Here is a 21041-nt window from a genome sequence, read left to right as displayed (position 1 = left end):
AAGATATTTAGCTGGAGGTGATGGAAAAAACACTTGGAACATCTTCAAAGCACCCCAAAGGTGTGCCCAGCCTCCTAATTCAATTTAGAAGGTGCTCAGGTGAAGCTGTGGCTCTGTGGTGCTTTTCCATGGTATAAATGTGGGTAAAATGGGTGTGTAGGAGGAGTTACTGCTGTTCTCCTGTAGTTTGAGAGCACTAAAATCCTTGGTTCTTGCAATATGTAAAATGGAGTGCTAAGGGGCATGGGAGGTTATGCTCCTATAACTGAAGGACTGGAGGGACACAGAATATTTCAAATGTGCATTTTAATGGACAAAAAACCCTAGAAGATCCTTTTCTTCAGTACCCTTATACAATGCACAGTAAAAAATAAAAAAAAGAACTCTTAAGAGCATAAACTTTTCTTTACATTGATTTCATCCTAAAGGATTTTTATGCACACATTCCCATGAACTTTTTGGAGCAAAGTACTCTAGGCTATTCCAAAACCAGCTACTTCAGAGACAAAATGCTTCAGCAATTTACTAATATCTATCATTCCCATTTTAAAGCCAAATGCTAAAACTTGGAAATGACCTTTATCCATCAAAAAGTGTCAGGGATTAAAAGAGGGGTTTTGTTGCTGCTACAACTTCTTGTGTCACTGCCAAGTCACACCAACCTTCTGGCAATCTAGGAGCCCTTTGCATTGCTCTTTCCTAAGAACACAGCACCCTTATTTTACGTCAGGGCTATGAATTTACTTTTTTTTTTTTTTCTACAGATGCAAGTGGTAACAGAGTTAAAAACTGAACAAGATCCCAACTGCTCTGAAACTGATGCCGAAGGGGTGAGTCCTGCCCCTGTAGAATCTCAGACTCCAATGGATGCAGACAAGCAGGCCATTTACAGGTAGTGATGGACTCCTGTTCTGTCTTTTGAAGGGTGAAGGATAGGGTAGAGGATTTGGGGGTTTTTAATAAATAAATAATAAGTAGCATAAAATCACGTGATTTCTTGGCTGTCTCCATCATTTGTAGGGAAAGAGTGAGACCAAATAGGCTTCACTGGAAGTCATCAGCCAAGGAAAAACCTCCTGAGCCTGTGGGATTTTTCAATTTCAGCTATTTTAAAGGGTATTCTAAGAGTGGTTGCCAAATTTAGAAAGCTGCTTTACCCTTTAAACTGTGGTCACTATTTGTCATATTGTTGTTTTTATCTTTAATATGGGTTTTTACTTTTATTGTAATTAGGTCAATTTTTACTCCTCTGTTTCTTTAGGGATAATAATCTATTCCCCAGTAATTACCTCAAAATGGATTAAATATTGATATATATGAGCACACTAATTTGAGATTTTTCAGTGAAAAGTGCTGTGCTAACCACTATGCTCTGTTTTCACGGGGTGGAGTGTTCTTTCACTTTAACTACTTTATAAAGACAGAAGTATTACTGGTTTTCAGGTTAAAAAAAAAAACAAAAAACAACCACCAAAACAGGAAAAAGCCAAACAAAACACCAAAAAAACCTCAGCCTCAGCAGAAAGATGTATCCATTCATTTAGAGAGTTTTGCTAACAAAATCTTCTCCTTAGAGCATGATTTCACAGGAGGCCTCTGAGCACAGCCTGAATATTCTTCTCAATTTTTTATTTAGTTATTTCATGATGTGTAAGTATGGCCCACATTGAAGAATAAATTAATTTTATCAGGCTTCATTTAAATCTACATTTATCCTCTTTGTAAATCCTAAATCTCATTTCTAGTGCACTGTATTAATCTGTCTCAGTGCCACTCAATTACAGTGAATTAAACAGTCAGAGCTTTTTTTGCTTGTGATTGTTCTCTTTAATTAAATATATACATATTTTACTGCTGTATTTGCCTCTGGAGTGGGGTAAATCAAAATGAAAATAAATTTTTATCTTATTTTGCTCTAGCCAATGCTGTTATATGCAATCTGTTCCAGAACTTGTCACATTCACATGAGTGACTGTGAGCTTTTCTGAGCTAGATGTCTTAATTTTCACATAAGTGAAAATACTTATTCATGTATTTAAACTGTTTTTATTTCTAGGCACCCACTATTTCCCTTGTTAGCACTATTATTTGAAAAATGTGAACAATCTACACAAGGCTCAGAAGGCACAACTTCTGCCAGTTTTGATGTAGATATTGAAAACTTTGTGAGGAAGCAGGAGAAAGAAGGAAAACCCTTTTTCTGTGAAGATCCAGAAACTGATAATTTGGTAAGTATTGGCTGTTTCTTTCATTTCTGAAATAACCATCATATTTGCAGCCTCTTCCTAATTTCTGATCTCAACTGGTCCTTGTAGTTTCTCCTCTCATTTTTCTGCTGTGAGAGATTCTTCTTTATGCTAATGATTAAAAATATTTTTTAAAATTCCTTCTGACCCCCTTTTCCCTTTTATCTGTAAATTTACTTTGGGCTCTTCACAGTTGTTTCCTATTCTCAGCTGACATGAGTGTATTGGAGACAAACAGAAAAAAATCCTTTCCATAGCCAGACTGACTCTGCCAATAATTTTAGAGTGTTGGGTGTTTAACATATTTATCAAAAACATGTAATTGATGTAATTTTTTTCCAATTTTATTTAAATCATGCTTCACCTAGTTAATGTGAGGGAAGAGCTATTATAAGATTATCTTAGAAAGTCTTCACCATATAGAATTTTTTCTTTCATGTCATTAACTCCTTTAAGCTTTCTGAAAGTCATTCCTGTGATGAAGCTGTGATTTCCCTATTTTGAATACACCTGCCTTCAATATTTTACTCAAAAATGAGAGTTTGTTCTGTTCTGCATGAAGCAGGTCTGCTGACTTGTTAAGCCTCAGGTTATTTTCTTCATTTGTAACTCTCTGAATCCAACACAAAATTACTGTTTTCCCATATTTCTCTAACCCATATTTCTCTAATTTCAGAAGCACATTTGAGGTCTAATAGCTGGAATGTAGTAGCTGTGGCTCGGTGGATGAGGAAAGAACAGTGCTTGTGGTTTATCTTGACTTTTGAGGTGTCTTGCAACGTTCTCATTGACACACTGACAAGACAGGGACAAGATAAATGAGCAGTGAGGTGGACTGAAAAATGGGTGAACCCCTGGGTTCTGGTCAGCAGCAGGAAATCCAGTTGAGGGCTCCCATAAGTGCTGTTCTCCAGGGACTGATTGTGGAACCAGAACTGTTTAACATTTCCATTTCTGACTGGGGTGATGGGGCAGGCTGAGCCCTCAGCAGGGCTGCAGGTGTTGCAAAACTGGGAGGAGGGGCTGATGCACACATGGCTCTGCCACCATTCAGAGCTACTTCATTGCTTTTGGAGAAGCAGAAAAATGGGAACCTCATGGAATTCAGCAAAGGGAAATGCCAAGTCCTCGTGGGGGAAAAAGACAGACTGACTCAGCAGGGCAAGAGGAAATGGGCATGAACTTAATCAGGAATGGATATGAAACACAGGAGGTTCCATTAAACCTTTTTTACTGTGAGGGTGATTGAATCCTGCCCTATAGATCCCCTGTGCCCCATAGATGCTGAAATCCTGCCTCAGAGATTCCTTCTGCCCCATAGATCCTGAAATCCTGCCTCATAGATTCCTTCTGCCCCATAGATCCTGCCCTATAGATCCCCTGTGCCCCATAGATCCTGAAATCCTGCCTCAGAGATTCCTTCTGCCCCATAGATCCTGCCCTGTAGATCCCCTGTGCCCCATAGATGCTGAAATCCTGCCTCATAGATTCCTTCTGCCCCAGAGATCCTGCCCTGTAGATCCCCTGTGCCCCATGGATGCTGAAATCCTGCCTCATAGATTCCTTCTGCCCCATAGATCCTGCCCTGTAGATCCCCTGTGCCCCATAGATCCTGTCTGCTCCAAGACCCTGAAATCCTGCCTCAGATTCCTTCTGCCCATCTGTGGGGCAGAAGAAGTCCCAGAGAGTTGTGGAGTCTCCATCCTTGGAGATATTCAAACTCAGCTGGACATGACCTGAGGAACCTGCCCTACCTGACCTTGCTTTGAGCAGGGGGGTTGGATTAAACCATCTCCAGAGTCCCTTCCAACCTCAGCTGTTGGTCCCTTTCAACCTCAGCCAATTCCAATTCTGTGGCTTCTGTGAGCCTCCAAAGATTGGTTTCCCCAAGATCCTGCTTGCCTTGGCCTGTTCCCTGTGCTTTTGGTCATATATAAACACTCTCAGATCCAGCTTGCATTGGTTGTAGCTGGGTCTGGTGTGTTCAAAAAGTCCTTCCTGTCACTGACCTGTTTATGGTTTCAGTTTGTGGCTCTAGTGACAAAGTCTCTTGGATTATGTGGTGTTCTCCTTTGCTGATGGGCTGCACAGACCTGGCTGGTTTTGCTTGAAGTGGGTGAGGAATTGTTTATGTCCTGGATTCCATGGCTGCTGAGGTCAGTAGTGGCTTAAACTGGAACCACATTGCAAAATCAGAAATCCTTGGCATTGAACTCCTGTCCTGTGGTCGTATTGTGAGCTGTGACTTTCTGTTACTGGATACCAATGAAACCTGAGTGCAGCTTGTCCTCTGCCTGTCCTGGAGGCTGGGAGCTCTGAACAGCTGACATTCTGACAGGCTCCTCATTTGGTGTGGGGCAGTGAGCACAAGTTTCTCTTAAGTTGTGAACTGGCTAGCATGGCTTTCAGTCTCTTTTCAGCTTGAAATATTGGTGCTTGCCACAGGGAAGGCAGTTTTTCTGCCTCCTGTCACATATATATTTTTAATAGAGATTAAAAGATCTCTGTTTAGTAGCAAGAAACAATGTTGTGCAACTTTGTTCCATCTTCTGCTCATGCTGTCCTTCCCCTTTTAACTCCAATGTTAATTCAACCATTCATCTGAAAGGAGAAGCTGTTAAGGCTGATAATTAGACTGGGCTAGAAGGGTGGAGCAGAGTCAAACAAATAAGGTGTAAATGTTTGCTCAGTAGGATCAACTCGGGGCCAGAGCTAAACTGAGATGAACTGAGCATCACAACGCTAAAGAGTCAAATTCAAGTCCTATCTGAGAGTCACAGGCCTGTTACAGTAAGGAAATTGGTCAGCTGTTTCATTTTTTATTTCTTTTTACCCCTTTGAGGTGTGGCATGTAGAACTCAGCCAGATTGCAGTTTCTGTGACAGAGCTTCAACTGTGACAGCTCCAAAGCAGCAGAATATAATTCTTCATGAATTCTCCAGAATATAATGTTCCATGCTGCCTGTGGGCTAATTAAATAGATAACAGAAATTAGGAAGGGTCACAGATAGTGATTGTAGGGTCACTTACAGTCCTGGCAATGTTCCACATTGTGCACTCACTTGAAGTGCCTTGAATACTCCACAAGAGGAGTTTGGAGTTCATCCAGAGGACCACAGAATGTTAATCTGGTGGCACAGGCATTAGATCAATTTGACCAGAAAGGAAGTTCATTAAGAGCAGTGGATGCTTGTTCCAATTTGAGTAGCTCTTACTAAGCTATGGTCTAGATTATCTTGTTACTTTGGTATTATAATTACCATTCTAAATTAATTGGTGGCTTCCTGGTTTAGTATTAAAAAGGATTTCAGCATTGGGAAATGTAGGTAGCATCCACCTAAACTCGATTTTAAGGATAAATTGCTAAATTGCCTGTAAACCAGGTTTCAAACCCTTGTTACTATGCAGCTGGAGGGATTCTGTTCTGGGGATTCTGTTCTTCCCAGTTAAGCTCTCCAACAACATCAGCTGGTGATCTTGAATCAGCAGGGCAAAGGATCATAGTCAATCCAGGAGAATTGTTGCCAGGCCTTTTTTACTTCTGCAGGGTCTTTCCCAGGTCTGGGTGCAATCCAGGGCCACATGCTCTGGGATAACCCTGTGGTTCTGTCCTGCAGATCTCCTGTTTTCAAATCCTGTGGGAAGGAATTGGAAGCTGAAGGTTGTACTTGTGCTCTTACTAGACTGGAAATGTGCTTTCCTAGAGCTTCAACTTCCTCCATATCTTCTTGCAATGTTATTTGCATCCCCTTAGTCCTCTTACCAAGCATCAGTGTCAGAAGATGTGTGTTTGCTGTCAAAAACCAGATTTTGGTGGTCTCTGTTGCTGCTTTCTGGAAGTGTGCTCAGCTTATCCACATAACTTGGAGTATCACCTTTTCCCCTTACCCTTTGCTGTCCCTGCCTCATTTTTACAGATCAAACAGATCCTGGAATGAACCAACTGCTCTGTGTTCTCCATCAGTCTCCTTTTGTGCATAGGACATCCACAGACTCCTCCATGCCTAAGAAGCTGTTCAGCATGGCTGCTTGCAGAGAGTTTTTTTAGACCTTTCTCAGATTATTGTATGTTTGAAGACATTCATTGCTTAACATTTTTTTGTTGCTCACTGCTAACCCAGACACTGCAGAAACACCACGTTGCCTTAGGGTGGTTCCTGCCTCTCTGTTCAGAGTAAACTCTTCCCACACATGGGTGGATTTTTTAATTTCTCCACATTCACAGGACCATAGGATGGTTTGGGCTGCCCTAAAAGCTCAGGTTTCCAACCTGCTGCACAAAGTAGGGTCAGCTGTGAAGTCAGAGCAGGTTACTTATGGCTTTGTCAAGTCTAGACACAGTCCAAAACAAGGGCTGTTAAATCTACTCTCCCTTTTGTATTTGAACAGGACACTGCCTTTTTTGAAGACCCCCGAGTTTTTTGTTTCATTTGGGGTAAGGATTTTTGGTTCAGTACCCTCTTCTCAATTCTCTTGAATTCTCAGTTGTGTCTGAAACCTGAGTTGTAGAGGTGAAGCCAGCTGGTGTCATTTGAATATTGACTGACCAAGCCTTTCTGAAAAGTGTTTTTGCTGTTTTAATGTGCAGAACTGTCCCATAAACCTCTAGTTACACCTTTTCTAGCTATGTCTCATAGCTGAGGACTCAAAATAGAGGAGTGAGGTTATCAAATCAAAATGAATGAAAACAAAATAGCTTTTCTCCCAGAGTTTGTGTTCTTCCACTGAAAATCTGAATTGCTGCAGGAGGATTTGGGTCAGGGAGGTAGGTAAGCTGTGAATGTATCTATTTCAATTGGGTTTTTTTGCAAATGAAGAGTCATTTGAGTGAGATTATGTGTCAGTACATGGAGATTCTTTCATGTGTGTTGCCCACATGTGCAGTTGATGTGCTCTGAAATCCATGAGGAATGTGGCTCTGGGTTTTACATCAGCACAGGTGAGCTGGGGATCATGACTGAGGCAGTTTGTGCTTTCTGTGCCTTTGCACCACAGGCTTGAGGCACTGCAGGCAGGACACAGGCACAACCTAGAACATATTCAGGCTGAAGATAGCATCAATTTCTTAAATTTGGAGACATATTTATATATAAATAGGCTCTGGATAGCAGGAACTGGAAGTTTATTCAATAAGTTTTCTTTCTCTAATAGTTTACCACTGTCTTTATTTACAGCAATTTCAGCAATAGTGGAATGTGTCCCTGCTCATGGCAGGAGTTGGAACAGGATAATTTTTAAGGTCTCTCCCAACCCAAACCATTCTAGGATTGTGTGAATATACACAAATCTCATGGTTACTTCATCTTTGTGCATTTCTCTGAAGTGATACTCCAGTTTTATTGTTACAGCTGAAAAGACTGAATCAGTTATAAAATGTCATTTTTCTGTGGCACATTCTATGCAGTAGCACTGAATGAAATATTACTGCTGTGACCTGTCTGAAAACACCTTTTTGTATTTCCTTTGTCCAACTTGAGTTATTTTATCAGGAGTTCTTGATTTTTTTAGTTTTAATGGAAAAGTGAACTTCTGCTGACATTAAGTTTGGTCCACCTGTGCTGCAAGAGAGCAGGAGCCATATGGGCACAATTAATATAGCTATAAATGAATTCATAAGTCCTGGTGACAGGCATGGCACATTTACAAAGTTTTGTTTTCCTCCTAACACAGCAGCACAGCTTCCTGCAGGAGCAGTGTGATGGAGAGGGGCCCTGCAGAAGCCTGGCTAGTGTTACTGACTCTGGGTTTGTGGGTAATTCTGACTTTAATTCAATTTTCACCTCAAGTATCAACCATCAATTTTAAACTAAGTCTAGGCTGAAGAAAGGGCTTTCATTTTTCCTCTAAGCACATGCTGATAAATAAACAGTACAAATGTGGCGAATGTTTTAAAAAACACAACTCTCTTGACTGAGCAAAAATAAACTAAACTCTATTATGGTCAAATATTTTGTGTCCAAAAACACATTTTGTTACCTCAGTTTTAGCTGAATGTTTAAAACACTCACTAATATGATGTGCAGTTTGCTGATCACACATGAAGAATTTTCTATTTTAAGCTTTTTTGTCTCTGAAACAGAATTTCTTGAAACAGATGACCTTTGTTTTGTGTTAAAATTTAGTTACATTTGCATGCTTTAACTTTGTTGTGTTTAAAGGTGCTTAAGCACAGTTTAAAAAGCAACCTGGGCTGGGTTAGAAAATCACTGGTTTGTGTCTAAGTGCTGGGTCACTGCACTCAGTGTTTCAAAGGCTTTCAGTGTCATAGGTCACAAGAGTTACCAGATATTAATTTGAATCAATTCCCTCAAATCTACAGCTCAGGTGTTTCTGCAGCTGTTTTTTGAAATATGTTTTTTTTCTTTTTATCCCTGAAAAGAATTTTTTTTTAATCACCTAATTTCTTAATTTTTTTTTCATCTTCTTTATTTTAACACACAGTTGTCTACACTGAGTGAGTGTCCTAGCACCTTTTGTTGAAAAAACAGGGAAAATATCTGTCTCAATGAAAGCTAAAATGTCATGATGGAGATGGGAGCACACTCAAAAGTTTTCCTGCCTTGATCTCCTTTGGGTACCTTGAGCAAAGTCATCTTCAGCTCCCAGTTGGCTTCTGGAGTTGGAAGTAATAGATAGATTTATAATAGATTTAATAGATAGATAATAGTTTGGAGGGTCTAATTTCTGTTCACTGGATCAGTGCTCTGCCCAGGTAAATAACCCCTCATAGTGGGCAGATTTTTCCAAATAATTGTAAAGTCAAGCTCTGCACTATGCTTTAAAATTGCAACTGTTCATTTTCATGGAACTGGAGGATATTTCTCTCAGAGATCCAGCACAGCACAGAAATGTTGGGGGTGGCATGTTGTATAAAAGATAATTACTTTGCTGGTGTGTTGTGTACATATTTGAATGTCCTGGATTTCCTGCTGCTGTTAGACCATCTGCATTTGGTTTTAGCTTCTGATCTTCTGCCATGACCCTTACAATCACCTAAGCTATTTTTGTGCAGTATGTAATGCCATTGGTTATCCAGGCTTACAGTGCTTTTCTCACAGTGAGCATGACAAATATTCTCCTCACATGCATATCTCCTGCACTTGGATTTTAGCTTAAACATGGATTATTTTTTTTATTTGGTTTAGTGCCTTGTATTTAATGTTTTGTATTTCAGAATCAGTCTCCTCACCTGAAAGTGCTTACAAGATATTACCTGAGAGTTGTTCATCTTTGACATACAATCACAGAGGAACTTAAAAGCTGTAGCACTGAAGAACTGTTTGATTACTTTAAGCTAAATTTGGGACCTCTTTATTCTAATTTTATTGAAAAAGAAAAGCTTTCATCCTCCCTAGCAATCTGTGGAACAAATTTATGCTTAATCACAGGAGCGTCTTCTTTCTCACTGTATCTCCAACCCTTCTGGTTTCCTTGTGTCAGGGTGGAACTGAACCTGGTGTTTCTGATTTATAGAGCTCCAGAGAGAACTGCTGCTGGCCAAGCCTGTCCCAGCCCTGCCTTCCAAACCATTTCTGTGGATGGGATTGCTTTCCATCACTTCCACTCTTGTGTGGTCTGTGCCCCAGAGGTGTAGCAGGGGGTTAAAGACCACATGGACATCCAGGCTCATCCTGTGCCCTGTGACACCTCAGCTGCTCTGTCTTCCTGAAGTGTCACACGTGACAAAGTTCACTTTGTTGTCCTGTTCTCTTTCCCCTGTGTGGTAGTTTCCTTGTGTTCTTTCACATTCCAGGATTTAGCAATTAGAACCTCTGCTTTAATTGGGTGATCTTTGTTACTGGGAAGCAGTGTTTGCTTAAATCTCACATTAATTTTTTTTTTTTAAGGAACAATTGTTTTCTTTCTGATTTTTTTTTCCAATTCTCTCCCCAGATGGTAAAAGCAATCCAAGTTCTGCGTATCCATCTGCTGGAGCTGGAAAAGGTCAATGAACTCTGCAAGGATTTCTGTAGTCGTTACATTGCCTGCCTGAAGACAAAAATGAATAGTGAAACTCTATTAAGTGGAGAGCCTGGAAGTCCTTATTCACCTGTGCAATCTCAGGTGTGTTTCCAATGCTGTTCAGTGGATTTTTGCTTAGATTTCCTTAGGAAGTTACAGCCATGCTTCTTTAGCTATCAATTTGCAAACAGAGTTTCTGCAATTTCCTCTATTCTCTCAAATCAGTTATTACGAGTAGAAAGAGTTTTTGTTTGTTTATTTTTTGCTTTGTCTTGGTTTTTTGTTGGTTTTTTATTTGTTTTGTTTTGTTTTGTTTTTGGGGTGGGTTTTTTTTGGAGGGTGGGTGGTTTTTTTGTGCTACTGCCCTATGGACAAATTTGTTGAAATGTGCCAGAGCACAGAGTCAGTTTTCTCTCGTCTGTCTTCCTTTTATGATTTTCTCTCAGTTCAGCAAGTGGAGATATTCAGAATAGCCTGGATCTGCTATTTGGTTGGAGGGAGGTTAGGAAACAGAATAAACAAAGAAGAAAACTTTTGCTTGTTAAGGCCTCCTTAGTCTGCCTCCTTCATTAAAACATTGAGATGTCTGATGCATTTTATACACAACCTGTATTCTGGAATAAAAAGACAATATCTGATGGATTAAAGTTGCAATATTTCATTTTTTGTATCAAATGGATCACAATTAATAGTTATGCTTGATGTTTTTGCTGTCAGATGCTGCAGAGTGAGCCCTGCCACCCCAATAGCCTTTACTGAATTACTCATGTATCTGATGCTCTGTATTAAAAAAAGCCCCAATGACTTTTAAACTTCACTTTCTGTACTCCTTTTATAGGTTTTGATGTCTGGAAGTGTGGAAAGGAGGTTTTAAATCAGGCAAAAAAAGCTTTAAAAGTTTTTTTCTGTATATCTCTTACAGTTTTCTGTAGAGACAAGAGGGACCCGTTTTGCATTTGCTATCAAAAGAGATTATTCATACATACTAAGGAAATGTGTAAGAGTTTGCATGTCCAAGGTTGAGTAAGAGCTACCTTGAGCAGAATAAAACATATTGAATATTTAATACATTATGTTCAAATTGAAGGAATTGAGATAATAACTAAAATTCTAAAGCTTTGATGCTTGTAATAAGAGCATCAAGGATCATTTCATTTGTCCTTTTTCCCTCTTGCCTTTGGAAACTGTTTCTTATTCTTTACATACCTAAAACTAAAATTTCTCAAAATTGTTTCACATCTTTTCTAGCAGTTGCTTTCATGTGGGTTTTCAAAGGTAATGGTTGGTGATAATGAGGAAGTTAATGAGGTAATGATGAACCCCTAATGAAGTATTTTTCTCTTTGAAGGTAATCCTGTGATTAAACTCCAAACATATTTTAGAGCCAAAAATACTTAAAACAAATTACAAAAATACACAAGCATGCTTGATCTCCTTACATGAAAATAAAAATTTAAAAAATGTAAGCAACTAATTGTTTTATTTTTCTAGCAAATTCCAAGTGCCATTGCAGGCACACTCAGTCCCCAAGGGATCGTGGTGCCAGCATCAGCATTGCAGCAGGGAAATGTAACTATGGCAACAGTAGCAGGTATGACACACTAAAAACAACTGGCACCTTGCTCTTCATCTTGGTTTCCTTTATGGTTGTTGCAAAAACTACACAAATTCTTGAAAAAGTGTGTTTTAATACCTGAAAAGTTGTTGTAGTACAGTCAAGTGCTTTACTGGTTTCTGAATGTTTGTTTAATTTATATATTTTCCAAGCATGTCCATGGGAGGGGCAGTTATGTATATAATATTAAGACATCTTAATGTGCAACACTACATTTGTTAAATTTTCACAGGATGTGGTGTTTGACTTTTTTTTTTTGCCTTTAAAAAGAAAAATTCTATTTGATAAAAGCATGCATTACCTAAACCATTGCACTTGTTGGTTGCCTCATGCTCCTTGGAGTTTGGAACCACACCTACAAGTCTGTAAAATCCTCGATGTCCTTGTTATATGGAAATTACATTTGAGATGAAGTGTTTAGTCTTGCCTCTCAGCAAGATTTTAAAACTCAGCTGTCCTAAGAATTGGCTACACTGAGGTGTGATTTTGGTGTTGGGACCCTTAGCTCAGTTAAAACAACATGAAGAACTGTTTTATAGCCTGATAATCATGGCATTTTCCTTTGAAAGTAGATTTAGAATGCCTAAAATACAGGGAAATAGAATCAAATTTTGTACAGCTTTTTTGTGAATGGATGAAAATTTTAGTGTGCAAAGAGCACATCTTGCCTGCTGACTAGAAAAGAGTAATTGATATATTATTAAAAGTCTTGTATGATGTGCAGTGGTGATATGTTTAAAGAAAATAATACCTGAAGGGGTTTTTCTTCCCCATAATCTGTGTTTGTGTTTTGCTTCAAGGGGGGACAGTGTATCAGCCAGTCACTGTGGTCACTCCACAAGGACAAGTGGTGACACAGGCACTGTCACCTGGGACTATTCGGATCCAGAACTCCCAGGTTTGTTCCATAAGCTCCACACAATGGTGATCTGGCTGGAAATACATCTCAGGAGGTTTAGGAGTTTTGATTTAAATTGGACACACTGGCAGAAGGAGCTCTGTGTACACACAGAGTAATGAATTGTAAATTAGTGCAGCCACTGCTGTGGGAGGTACAGGTTGTAGGATATGTCATGAGGTCCTTCTTGCCACAGCAGCTCATCAGAGTTCCTACATTTTAATTGTGTTCCTTTGCTGATGCCAGAAGAATTATAGGTACATGAAATTAAAAACAAACAAACAAACAAACAAGAAACTAAAATTAAAAAAACCCCACCTCTAAACCCAATCAACAACAACAAAGAAAACCCAAACCAAAACAAACAAAACAACCAAACAAAACCAAACAATCAACATTCAAAACAAACAAACAAACAAAACAAAGACAGACAAACCCCACACCAATGCAAACCAAAAAGCCCTCTGAATTAAATGAATACTTTTTCAATGGTTAGAACTTTTCTAATCATTGAACTCTGTTTATGGCTGGATAGATTTCATGTATTGCATTAAGGTGCCACACTGCTAGTTTGAGAAATTTGACTTTTTATTACAATGGCAACCAATAGAACTGTGAAACTGTATTTCAGAGTTTAACCTTCAAAATATTTAATTGAGACTCTGGGAGCTCCTAATTTTGTCCCCTTATACCCTAAAATATAAGGGCCAGCACTCTTTTGTGGGAGGCTCTTAAGAGTTGGGTCTGAAGTTCAAAGAAACAACTAAAGAAAAAGAAACATGAAAACTAGACCATCATCTGGTATAGAAAACCTTGCTGGCTTTCTCTGGAAGTGGTAAACCAAATCTTCCTGGAATCTGGATTTAATTAGAAATGTGAATGAGGAGCTCCCATCTCCCCAGCATAAAATCTGTTGGTAATCACTGACTCACTGGCTTTTTTCCCCCCCCTTTTCTGGCCTTCCAACCAAAAAAGTGTGCACAGAGTGTTCTTTGACTTGGCAGGAGAATATCTGTACTCAGCCATGTCCCCTCCCTAGAACACAGACAGCTCTGTCCTCACACACCTCTCAGAAAGAAATGTGTAAAATTACTCTCCTGGACTGGAGGGATTTGGAAAAATTGAGGGTTTTTTACCTTTAATGAAAAAAAAATAAAATACTGAGGGAAAAAATAATGCCTCTAGCCTATAAATAAAAAAGGACTTGACCTCCTGGATACATCTGTGGCTACTCTTGATGTTAGTTGGAGTCTCCAAACCCACCTATGCAAAGGTCACTAAGTGAAAATCCTTCTTCAGTGTCTTCTTTTTCAGTGTTTCAGAATGCTGTGGAGGTAGGGAAAAGCACTGTAGAAAAGCTATTGAAAGTTCATTATAAAGCCTCCATATGCAAGCAGGTTATTTAGAATGTTAGACATTACTTTGGAAATTAAAATGTGCTCCAGATATATATTTGTAGTAATTTGATAGCCTAAACCTTGTTTAAAACTAATTTCCTACATATTGATTGGCTTAAGAAATTGCTCCAATTTGTCTGGAAAACCTGATTTAGAATTATTTTGGTTACAATTGTCTGAAATAGAATCTTATATGACAGCACATAAATTATGCTGTTTTCTTTCTATTTTTGCATAAGCATTTAAGAATGTATTCCCAAATGTTCAGGTTACCAATGTGCAAGTGATTTGATGAATCCATAGGAAATGAAAAACAAAGATAAAAAATATGAATATTTAGGAAGAAGTATGAATGTTGTAAAGTGAATTATAGGTTCTGCTGTATGGATTTTAATGCTCTTTGAGAATTTAATGCATTTATTTAGCAGGACCTTTAGCATCTTTTTTTTACAACTGCAGCATAATAATTAATTTTACTTTATCCTTCATTTAAGTGTTAAATCAGTAATATTTTACAGCTTCCATAGTTGTTTATGTTTGCACACAGTGAGTATATGCAAGATATTCAAGCCTAATTTCTTTTCATTCCTTCTATAAATGAGTTTTCATTTATTGATACAAAACTGCCATTACTATGTTAACTGTTTTATTTCTCCTAAAATTAAATGTGCAGCTCCAGTTGCAGTTAAACCAAGATCTAGGCATCTTGCATCAAGATGATGGCTCATCAAAAAATAAGAGAGGAGTTCTTCCCAAGCACGCTACAAATGTGATGAGATCTTGGCTTTTTCAGCACATAGGGGTAAGGACTGAGCATGGGCAGTTTTTATGTAGCTCTTTCATGTGGTCTCTTACAGTTTTTCTTCATAAACAAGTTGAATTTATTCTGTTGTCAGTTATGGAATCTCAGTTCAGCTTTCCCTGGAGTCATTTGGAGTAGTTCCACAGTCTAATGCTGGTTGACTTTTAATAGTGTTTTAATAAATATGTTACATTTGTACTGCATGGTCTCAATAAGTGCTTTTACAAGGAGCCTTTCTTCATTTCACTGTGTTGAGAATTTAATGCTCTCTACACCCTGGTTCATGGCACAAGGAAAAGTAATTGCACCTGTATTTTGCAGTGTTTTAGGGGTATTTCACATTTTCTGTCTTTATCTCCTTTCCAGTCCTTCTGATGTGTACCAAGCATGTCACTATCTGCTTGTGCTTTCAGTTGTCCTCCCTTTGCATGAATACTTTGAGAGGATAAATGGCTCCCAAGCTATTTCAATGCTGAGCTGATTGATATTTTGCCTTTTACAACTGGTTTGGAGCAGAGAACTGATCCAGGGAAGCTGCGTGTGCACTTCTTGTGTTACGTGCCCTGTCCTCATCTGCTTAGAGCAGCTTTATTTAACTCCAGTGCTCCTTTATTTAACTGAGTGCTCCTCACTTCTCTCATATGACACTGCCCTGGCCAGCAGAACTAATCAGAGCTGCTCACATGCTGTGCTGCCCAGGGATCACGCTCTTTAATAAAAACTGTCAGCCATGAGAAGCTTTTTCTTCTGAATTACACAGCAGTAGCTTCATGGTGCCACAGACACTCTCAAGGATAAAATCAGTTTTTGTGTAGTAAAGCACTCTTTGTTGAATTATTTTCGTCTATAAAAGTTTGTGAGGTTTTCTAAGGTTTGTGTTTTAATGAGTCAGGTGGCCTTAATCCACCCTTTTTAATCAGATATAATAAAGGAGTTCTTATTTTTGATGAGGAGATGGAAAACAAGCTTATGCTTTTTTTGTTTGCTTTTCTGGCCTCTGTAGCATCCATATCCAACAGAGGATGAGAAGAAGCAGATTGCAGCACAAACAAATCTGACACTACTCCAGGTTAACAACTGGTAAGAGCAAAGCCCTTAATTTAATATCTGTCCTTGTCTCCACGTGCTTACAGCTCAGAAATAGTGAGGAGGATAACTTGGACATCTGGAGTTGAACTTAAACATTCTACATATGTTACAAAACATGTATAGAAATACAAGAGCTATGCACTGGCACACAAGCATGTTATTTTTATAAGATATAATAATACTCATGCCATTTAAATTATATAAGGACTCCAGAAAACATTGCAGCACTAGGAATTGTGTTCTGTTCCAGTGCTGAGAGAGATGGAAGTACTCTCATCTCTCTTCTGTAAGTGAAGTCTAAAGGCATTTAGTGGCCTGGTGGCTGCAGGTGTTTAGGAAGTTACTGTTAACAGATTCTGTTCTTGGATCAAAGGGTGCTCTCCTGAGCAGTGATGTCTGAATGGAGAGGCAGTTCCTCAGCTCCACCAGTTCATGGTTCAGCAGGTTTTGTCATGTCTTATCTTTCCTGGAGGTGTAAGATAAGACACCTGCCCTGCAGAAGAGAGGAGGGAAGGTGCTGACACATGTCCTGTTCTCCTTGTGGCATCAGTTCCTAAAATTGCTGCAGCAAAGTCCTGCTGGGATCTGCCTCAGATTTCAAAGATGACACTGGCTGTGAGGCTGTGGAGGGGTCCAGGGGGGAAATAGCCAAGATAGTGACAGAACACTGGTTCCAAAAGTGGAACAGGGTGGCTGTGCCTGTGTGACATGTGGCCATGGAGCTCTGTGCTGGGATCTGACTGCTGTCTTTGCAGAGCATTCTGTTACAACTTAGGAACCTGCCAGCTGCACCTGATTTCCTCCCATTGCAGGTAAACTTGGGACCTAGATGTATCATTTTGTATTTTTTTGAAGATGATGTCTTCAGTCACAACTCCCTGCCATAGCTTACCATGCTGAAGTTGATTCAGTTTCAGTATTTTCTTGTTCACTAGCAGAAAGGGGAAGGGCAGCAATGAGCATGCTAAAGTAAGGAAGTGAAAATTAGAGAACTAAAAGGAACCAGGACAGATCTGACAGATGTGTTTGCTGTCATCTCCTGGATCAGGAGCCAGCCCTTGGAAAGGCAGGGAGCCTGTGAAATAAGTGATGCAGAAGCTTAAGGGAGTAAATGAAACCAGACCAAACAAAGCAGGTTAGGCAGGGGCTAGACTTTAGGTGAACCCTAATGAGAGGAGTATCAGCTTTCTGAGCTGGGCTGTCAGCAGGTTTTCTGGTGCTTAGTTTTTAATAAGATCCTGAAGGGTACATACATCTGTTGTGCTGTCTGGAGAATTTTTCCTTCTGAGGTGGGGGAAAAATGCTGTTAGCTGCAAAATGATAGAAGTGCTTTCTTAGCTAGTTTGCCAAAATTGAAGGATGCTAATGTTCTAGGAGTGGTTCTACACTTTAAAAAGAATGTGAAGCCCAGCTGATAGAAGATTTCATATTCCTAATTTTTTTTTCCTGCTGCATACTTTGTGAATGTGAGAGAGAGACACAGAATTTACAGCCAACTGGTCCTAAGTTCACCTTGCCCTTGATTGTATTTAGGTTTATCAATGCTAGAAGGCGAATTCTTCAGCCAATGCTGGATTCCAGTTGTTCTGAAACTCCAAAAACAAAGAAGAAAACAGCTCAGAACCGACCAGTGCAGAGGTTCTGGCCTGACTCCATTGCCTCAGGAGTTGCTCAGCAGCAATCGAACGAGCTCACGATGTCAGATGGTGAGGAGAGCTGCCTGAACATGGAGCAGAAAGTTATTCCTCTCTGACAGGGAAAGGGAGGGTTTGATGCCTGTGCTGGGAGGGAAACTTCTGGATGTTTCAGTATTAATGTGGTTTTAATCTGGGAAAGCATAACAGAAATATGTCACTTTTTCCTCTCTTTAACACTTTTCTGTGGTTTAAGCAAGGGTATTGTATTGGAATTCATGTTGAGAAACTTGCTTTTGTTTCAGAAGTTATGAAATGACAGAATAAAAGATGTAAAACTGAGATGTACAGCTGAGTTCTCTCTGTGTGCACGTCAGGAGTGTCCTGTTAGATGAGCAACACTGGGCTGCAGCTTCATGGCTGAGCAGCTGCAGTTCCATATCTGCCTCACGTGCTTCCAGCTGAACAATGAGAGGCAGAAAAATATCACAGAACCTCCACAGACTTTGACTGAAGTAACTTCCTCAATGTCAGATCAAACAAAAAGATTTAATTTAAGAAAGATAAATAACTGCTTTAATGCCAGGATCATCCTTTCTGTCCTGCTGCTTGGTGCTTTATTCTTTCCAATTTGTAACAAATTTTCCTTCAGCCTCTGTGGTGGTGTTTACAGGGGTTTCAGGATGAGGGAAGAGATGAGAATGTTGACTTTATGTTTCAGAAGGCTTGATTTATTGTTTTATGATATATATTATATTAAAATTATACTAAAAGAATAGAAGAAAGGATTTCATCAGAAAGCTAGCTAAGAATACAAAAAGAATGATAACAAAAGCTTGTGACTGACTGAGACAATCTGGACAGTTGGACTATGATTGGCCATCAGTTAGAAACAACCACATGAGACCAATCACAGCAATGCACCTGTTGCATTCCACAGCAGCAGATAATTATTGTTTACATTTTGTTTCTGAAGCTTCTCGGCTTCTCAAAAGAAAAAATCTTAAAGAAAAGATTTTTCATAAAACATGTCTGTGACAAGCCTCTGCTGGATCTGACAACAGCTGTATCCACTGAAGTTACCTTGAATCTGAACCTTTTGAATCTTGAACATTTTGAACCTTGAATCTACCCTTTTTCTGCAAGGAATTAAGCTGGAATACTTTGCAGAAATGGCCTTGTGGTGACTTGATTGGAGAATCGCTGTAGTGGGTGTCCATAAGACAGATTTAAGATTCACAAAGCAAAGTTTAAGATTCTTGACCAACCTAATTCTGGCATTTCCTGACATTAAGTATTTGACAACCTGTGTATCTTGTATTTGAATGTAGTTCCTTGAGTTTCTGTGGTGGGTGGCTGTTGATTAGAGATAACTGTTCTGCGGTAGCTGCTGATTAGAAAAAATCCCCGTTACCCATAAACAGAAGGCCGGAAAGGTGCTGAGGTGCTGTGCTTGTGCCTCCTGCAGGTGCTGTCGTGACCATCACAGCTCCAGTGAACATGAATGTGGACAGTCTGCAGTCCTTGTCCTCGGATGGTGCCACCCTGGCTGTGCAGCAGGTGATGATGGCAGGGCAGAGCGAGGACGAGTCCGTGGACAGCGGCGAGGACGACGGCGGCGACCTCTCGACAGCCAACATCAGTGGGCTGGTCTTGGACAACAGCGACTCTCTGCAGTAGGAAGCCAGAGAGCCTGGAGGAAAAAAACACTTAGGAAAAAGAATGGACTGACTGACTGACTTTTTATAGTTTGCACAGCAAACATTTTACACAAGTTTTATTTCTAATATGTTTTATATGTAGATATAGAAGGGTGCACTTTTTTGTATTTCATAGTAAGCTTAAAGAGTGTTTTTGCAGGTGCAGCAACTTCTTTCAAATGTGTTTTGGTTTGTTTTGTTGGTTTGGTTTTTTTTTGTTTGTTTATTTTCCTTTCCTTATTTCAGAAAATTATATCTAGTAATATAAAGAACCACATAAGCACCCCTTTGTTCTCTGAATTGGAAGTGCTGCAGTTTCTGAGGAATTATGCAGTTTCAATTAGTGCTGTTATTTAACACAGCTTTTGATGGGCAGGTGATGTAAATTTAAAGCATGTGACACTAGTGTGTGAAACTTGATTATTGAGTTAGATGCATATATTTGAAAGATGCTTCTGCACCTTAAAAACTGCTAGTCTGAGGTGGACAGCAACACACATAAAAAGGAACTGTTGATGTGTGATTCAGTAGAGAATGTATGGCAATTTAAATAAGTTTAGTTTCTCTCATAGTCCGTGAGCCTGTTTATCATTTGCTATAAAAACTCCTATTTTTACCTTGCTGGGGTTATTGGATAAAAAAAAAAATATTTTTATAAATTCAGTAGAAATTGGGATGACAACTGTATTAAGCAGGAGGAAAAAAAAATAATTTCCAGAGGGGAAAAATAAATGTTTAGTATTCCTATTTGGAAGGTCTGAAAATTGACCCAATTTAATAAACAAGCCTACAGTAGCATTCTATGATTCTCAGCTATCCCACAGTGATATACTATATTTGATAATAGCATAAGAAGGGCCCACTGTTTGATGGGATTTTGATATTGTCAAACATTGATTTATATTATGTGTAAACTAATATTCAAATTGCATAACTCTGTATCTAGACTTGTATCTGAAAATATTTGCTAAATGAATATTCAGGTAAGTAAGTTCAAATACCCACAACTTTTCCAATTATTAGAGAAATTTAACAGTTTATAGTTTGTACAACTGAATCTAAAAAAATGAAAAGTTGCCTACTATACAGTCATGAATTCTGCTATTTTATTGCATTTGAAATATTTTCCCCTAATACAAAAAGAAAAATATAACATGGATTTATATAAAATTTCTTCAGATCTGAAGTTTACTACCAGAATATACAGCAGGCTTTGTTAGAGTAGGAAATCCTTGTGTGTCATTTAAAAAATGAAGAGCTGGTGATAAAAACAGCTGGGTTTTGGTTTGGTTTTGTTTTGGGATTTTTTTTTTGTTGTGGTAACAGTTAATTTCTTTCATTTTCCCAAGGTTTGAAGTCTGTGATTGTCTATCCATGAACACTTGCTTTTGGAACTTTGTATTTCCCATTGTTGAGTACAAATAAGAGACTCAAGAGCCTCATGCTATGATCAACACCCTCTTTTGTGCCTGTCCATTTGTCACAGTGTTGGCTTAGATCAAAGCCAGAATTTCCTTCTGATTTTGACCAAATCTGGGCGTGTTTCTGACATGACAGGGAGAAAGGTGGTCACCTTTAGAATCTTCAGACACTGTATTTGAACAAAGCCCTTTGGCAGATGCAAATATTTAATTGAATACTTAATTTGTGCTTCTCAGAACACTCAGGCACACGCTGAGGTCCCCTTGGTTTCAGGAG

The 21041-nt window shown here is 39.1% G+C and overlaps 1 protein-coding gene across 1 annotated transcript in view; it reads left to right on the top strand.

The window, feature by feature from the left end:
• PKNOX1 (PBX/knotted 1 homeobox 1) overlaps nucleotides 1-19517 on the top strand; it is a 35786-nt gene extending 16269 nt beyond the window's left edge. Inside the window, exons 4-12 of the mRNA XM_066571682.1 lie at nucleotides 765-892; nucleotides 2057-2228; nucleotides 10140-10310; nucleotides 11700-11799; nucleotides 12624-12721; nucleotides 14792-14920; nucleotides 15924-16000; nucleotides 17543-17715; nucleotides 19112-19517. Of these exons, the coding sequence (XP_066427779.1) occupies nucleotides 765-892; nucleotides 2057-2228; nucleotides 10140-10310; nucleotides 11700-11799; nucleotides 12624-12721; nucleotides 14792-14920; nucleotides 15924-16000; nucleotides 17543-17715; nucleotides 19112-19323 (1260 nt within the window). The 3' untranslated portion in view covers nucleotides 19324-19517. The remainder of the gene's footprint in view (nucleotides 1-764; nucleotides 893-2056; nucleotides 2229-10139; nucleotides 10311-11699; nucleotides 11800-12623; nucleotides 12722-14791; nucleotides 14921-15923; nucleotides 16001-17542; nucleotides 17716-19111) is intronic.
• Nucleotides 19518-21041: the final 1524 nt, after the last annotated feature.

The sequence above is a fragment of the Molothrus aeneus genome, chromosome 2, assembly GCF_037042795.1.
Source record: "Molothrus aeneus isolate 106 chromosome 2, BPBGC_Maene_1.0, whole genome shotgun sequence".
In the NCBI taxonomy this organism is placed as follows: domain Eukaryota; kingdom Metazoa; phylum Chordata; class Aves; order Passeriformes; family Icteridae; genus Molothrus; species Molothrus aeneus.
This window is presented reverse-complemented; position numbering and strand designations above follow the sequence as displayed.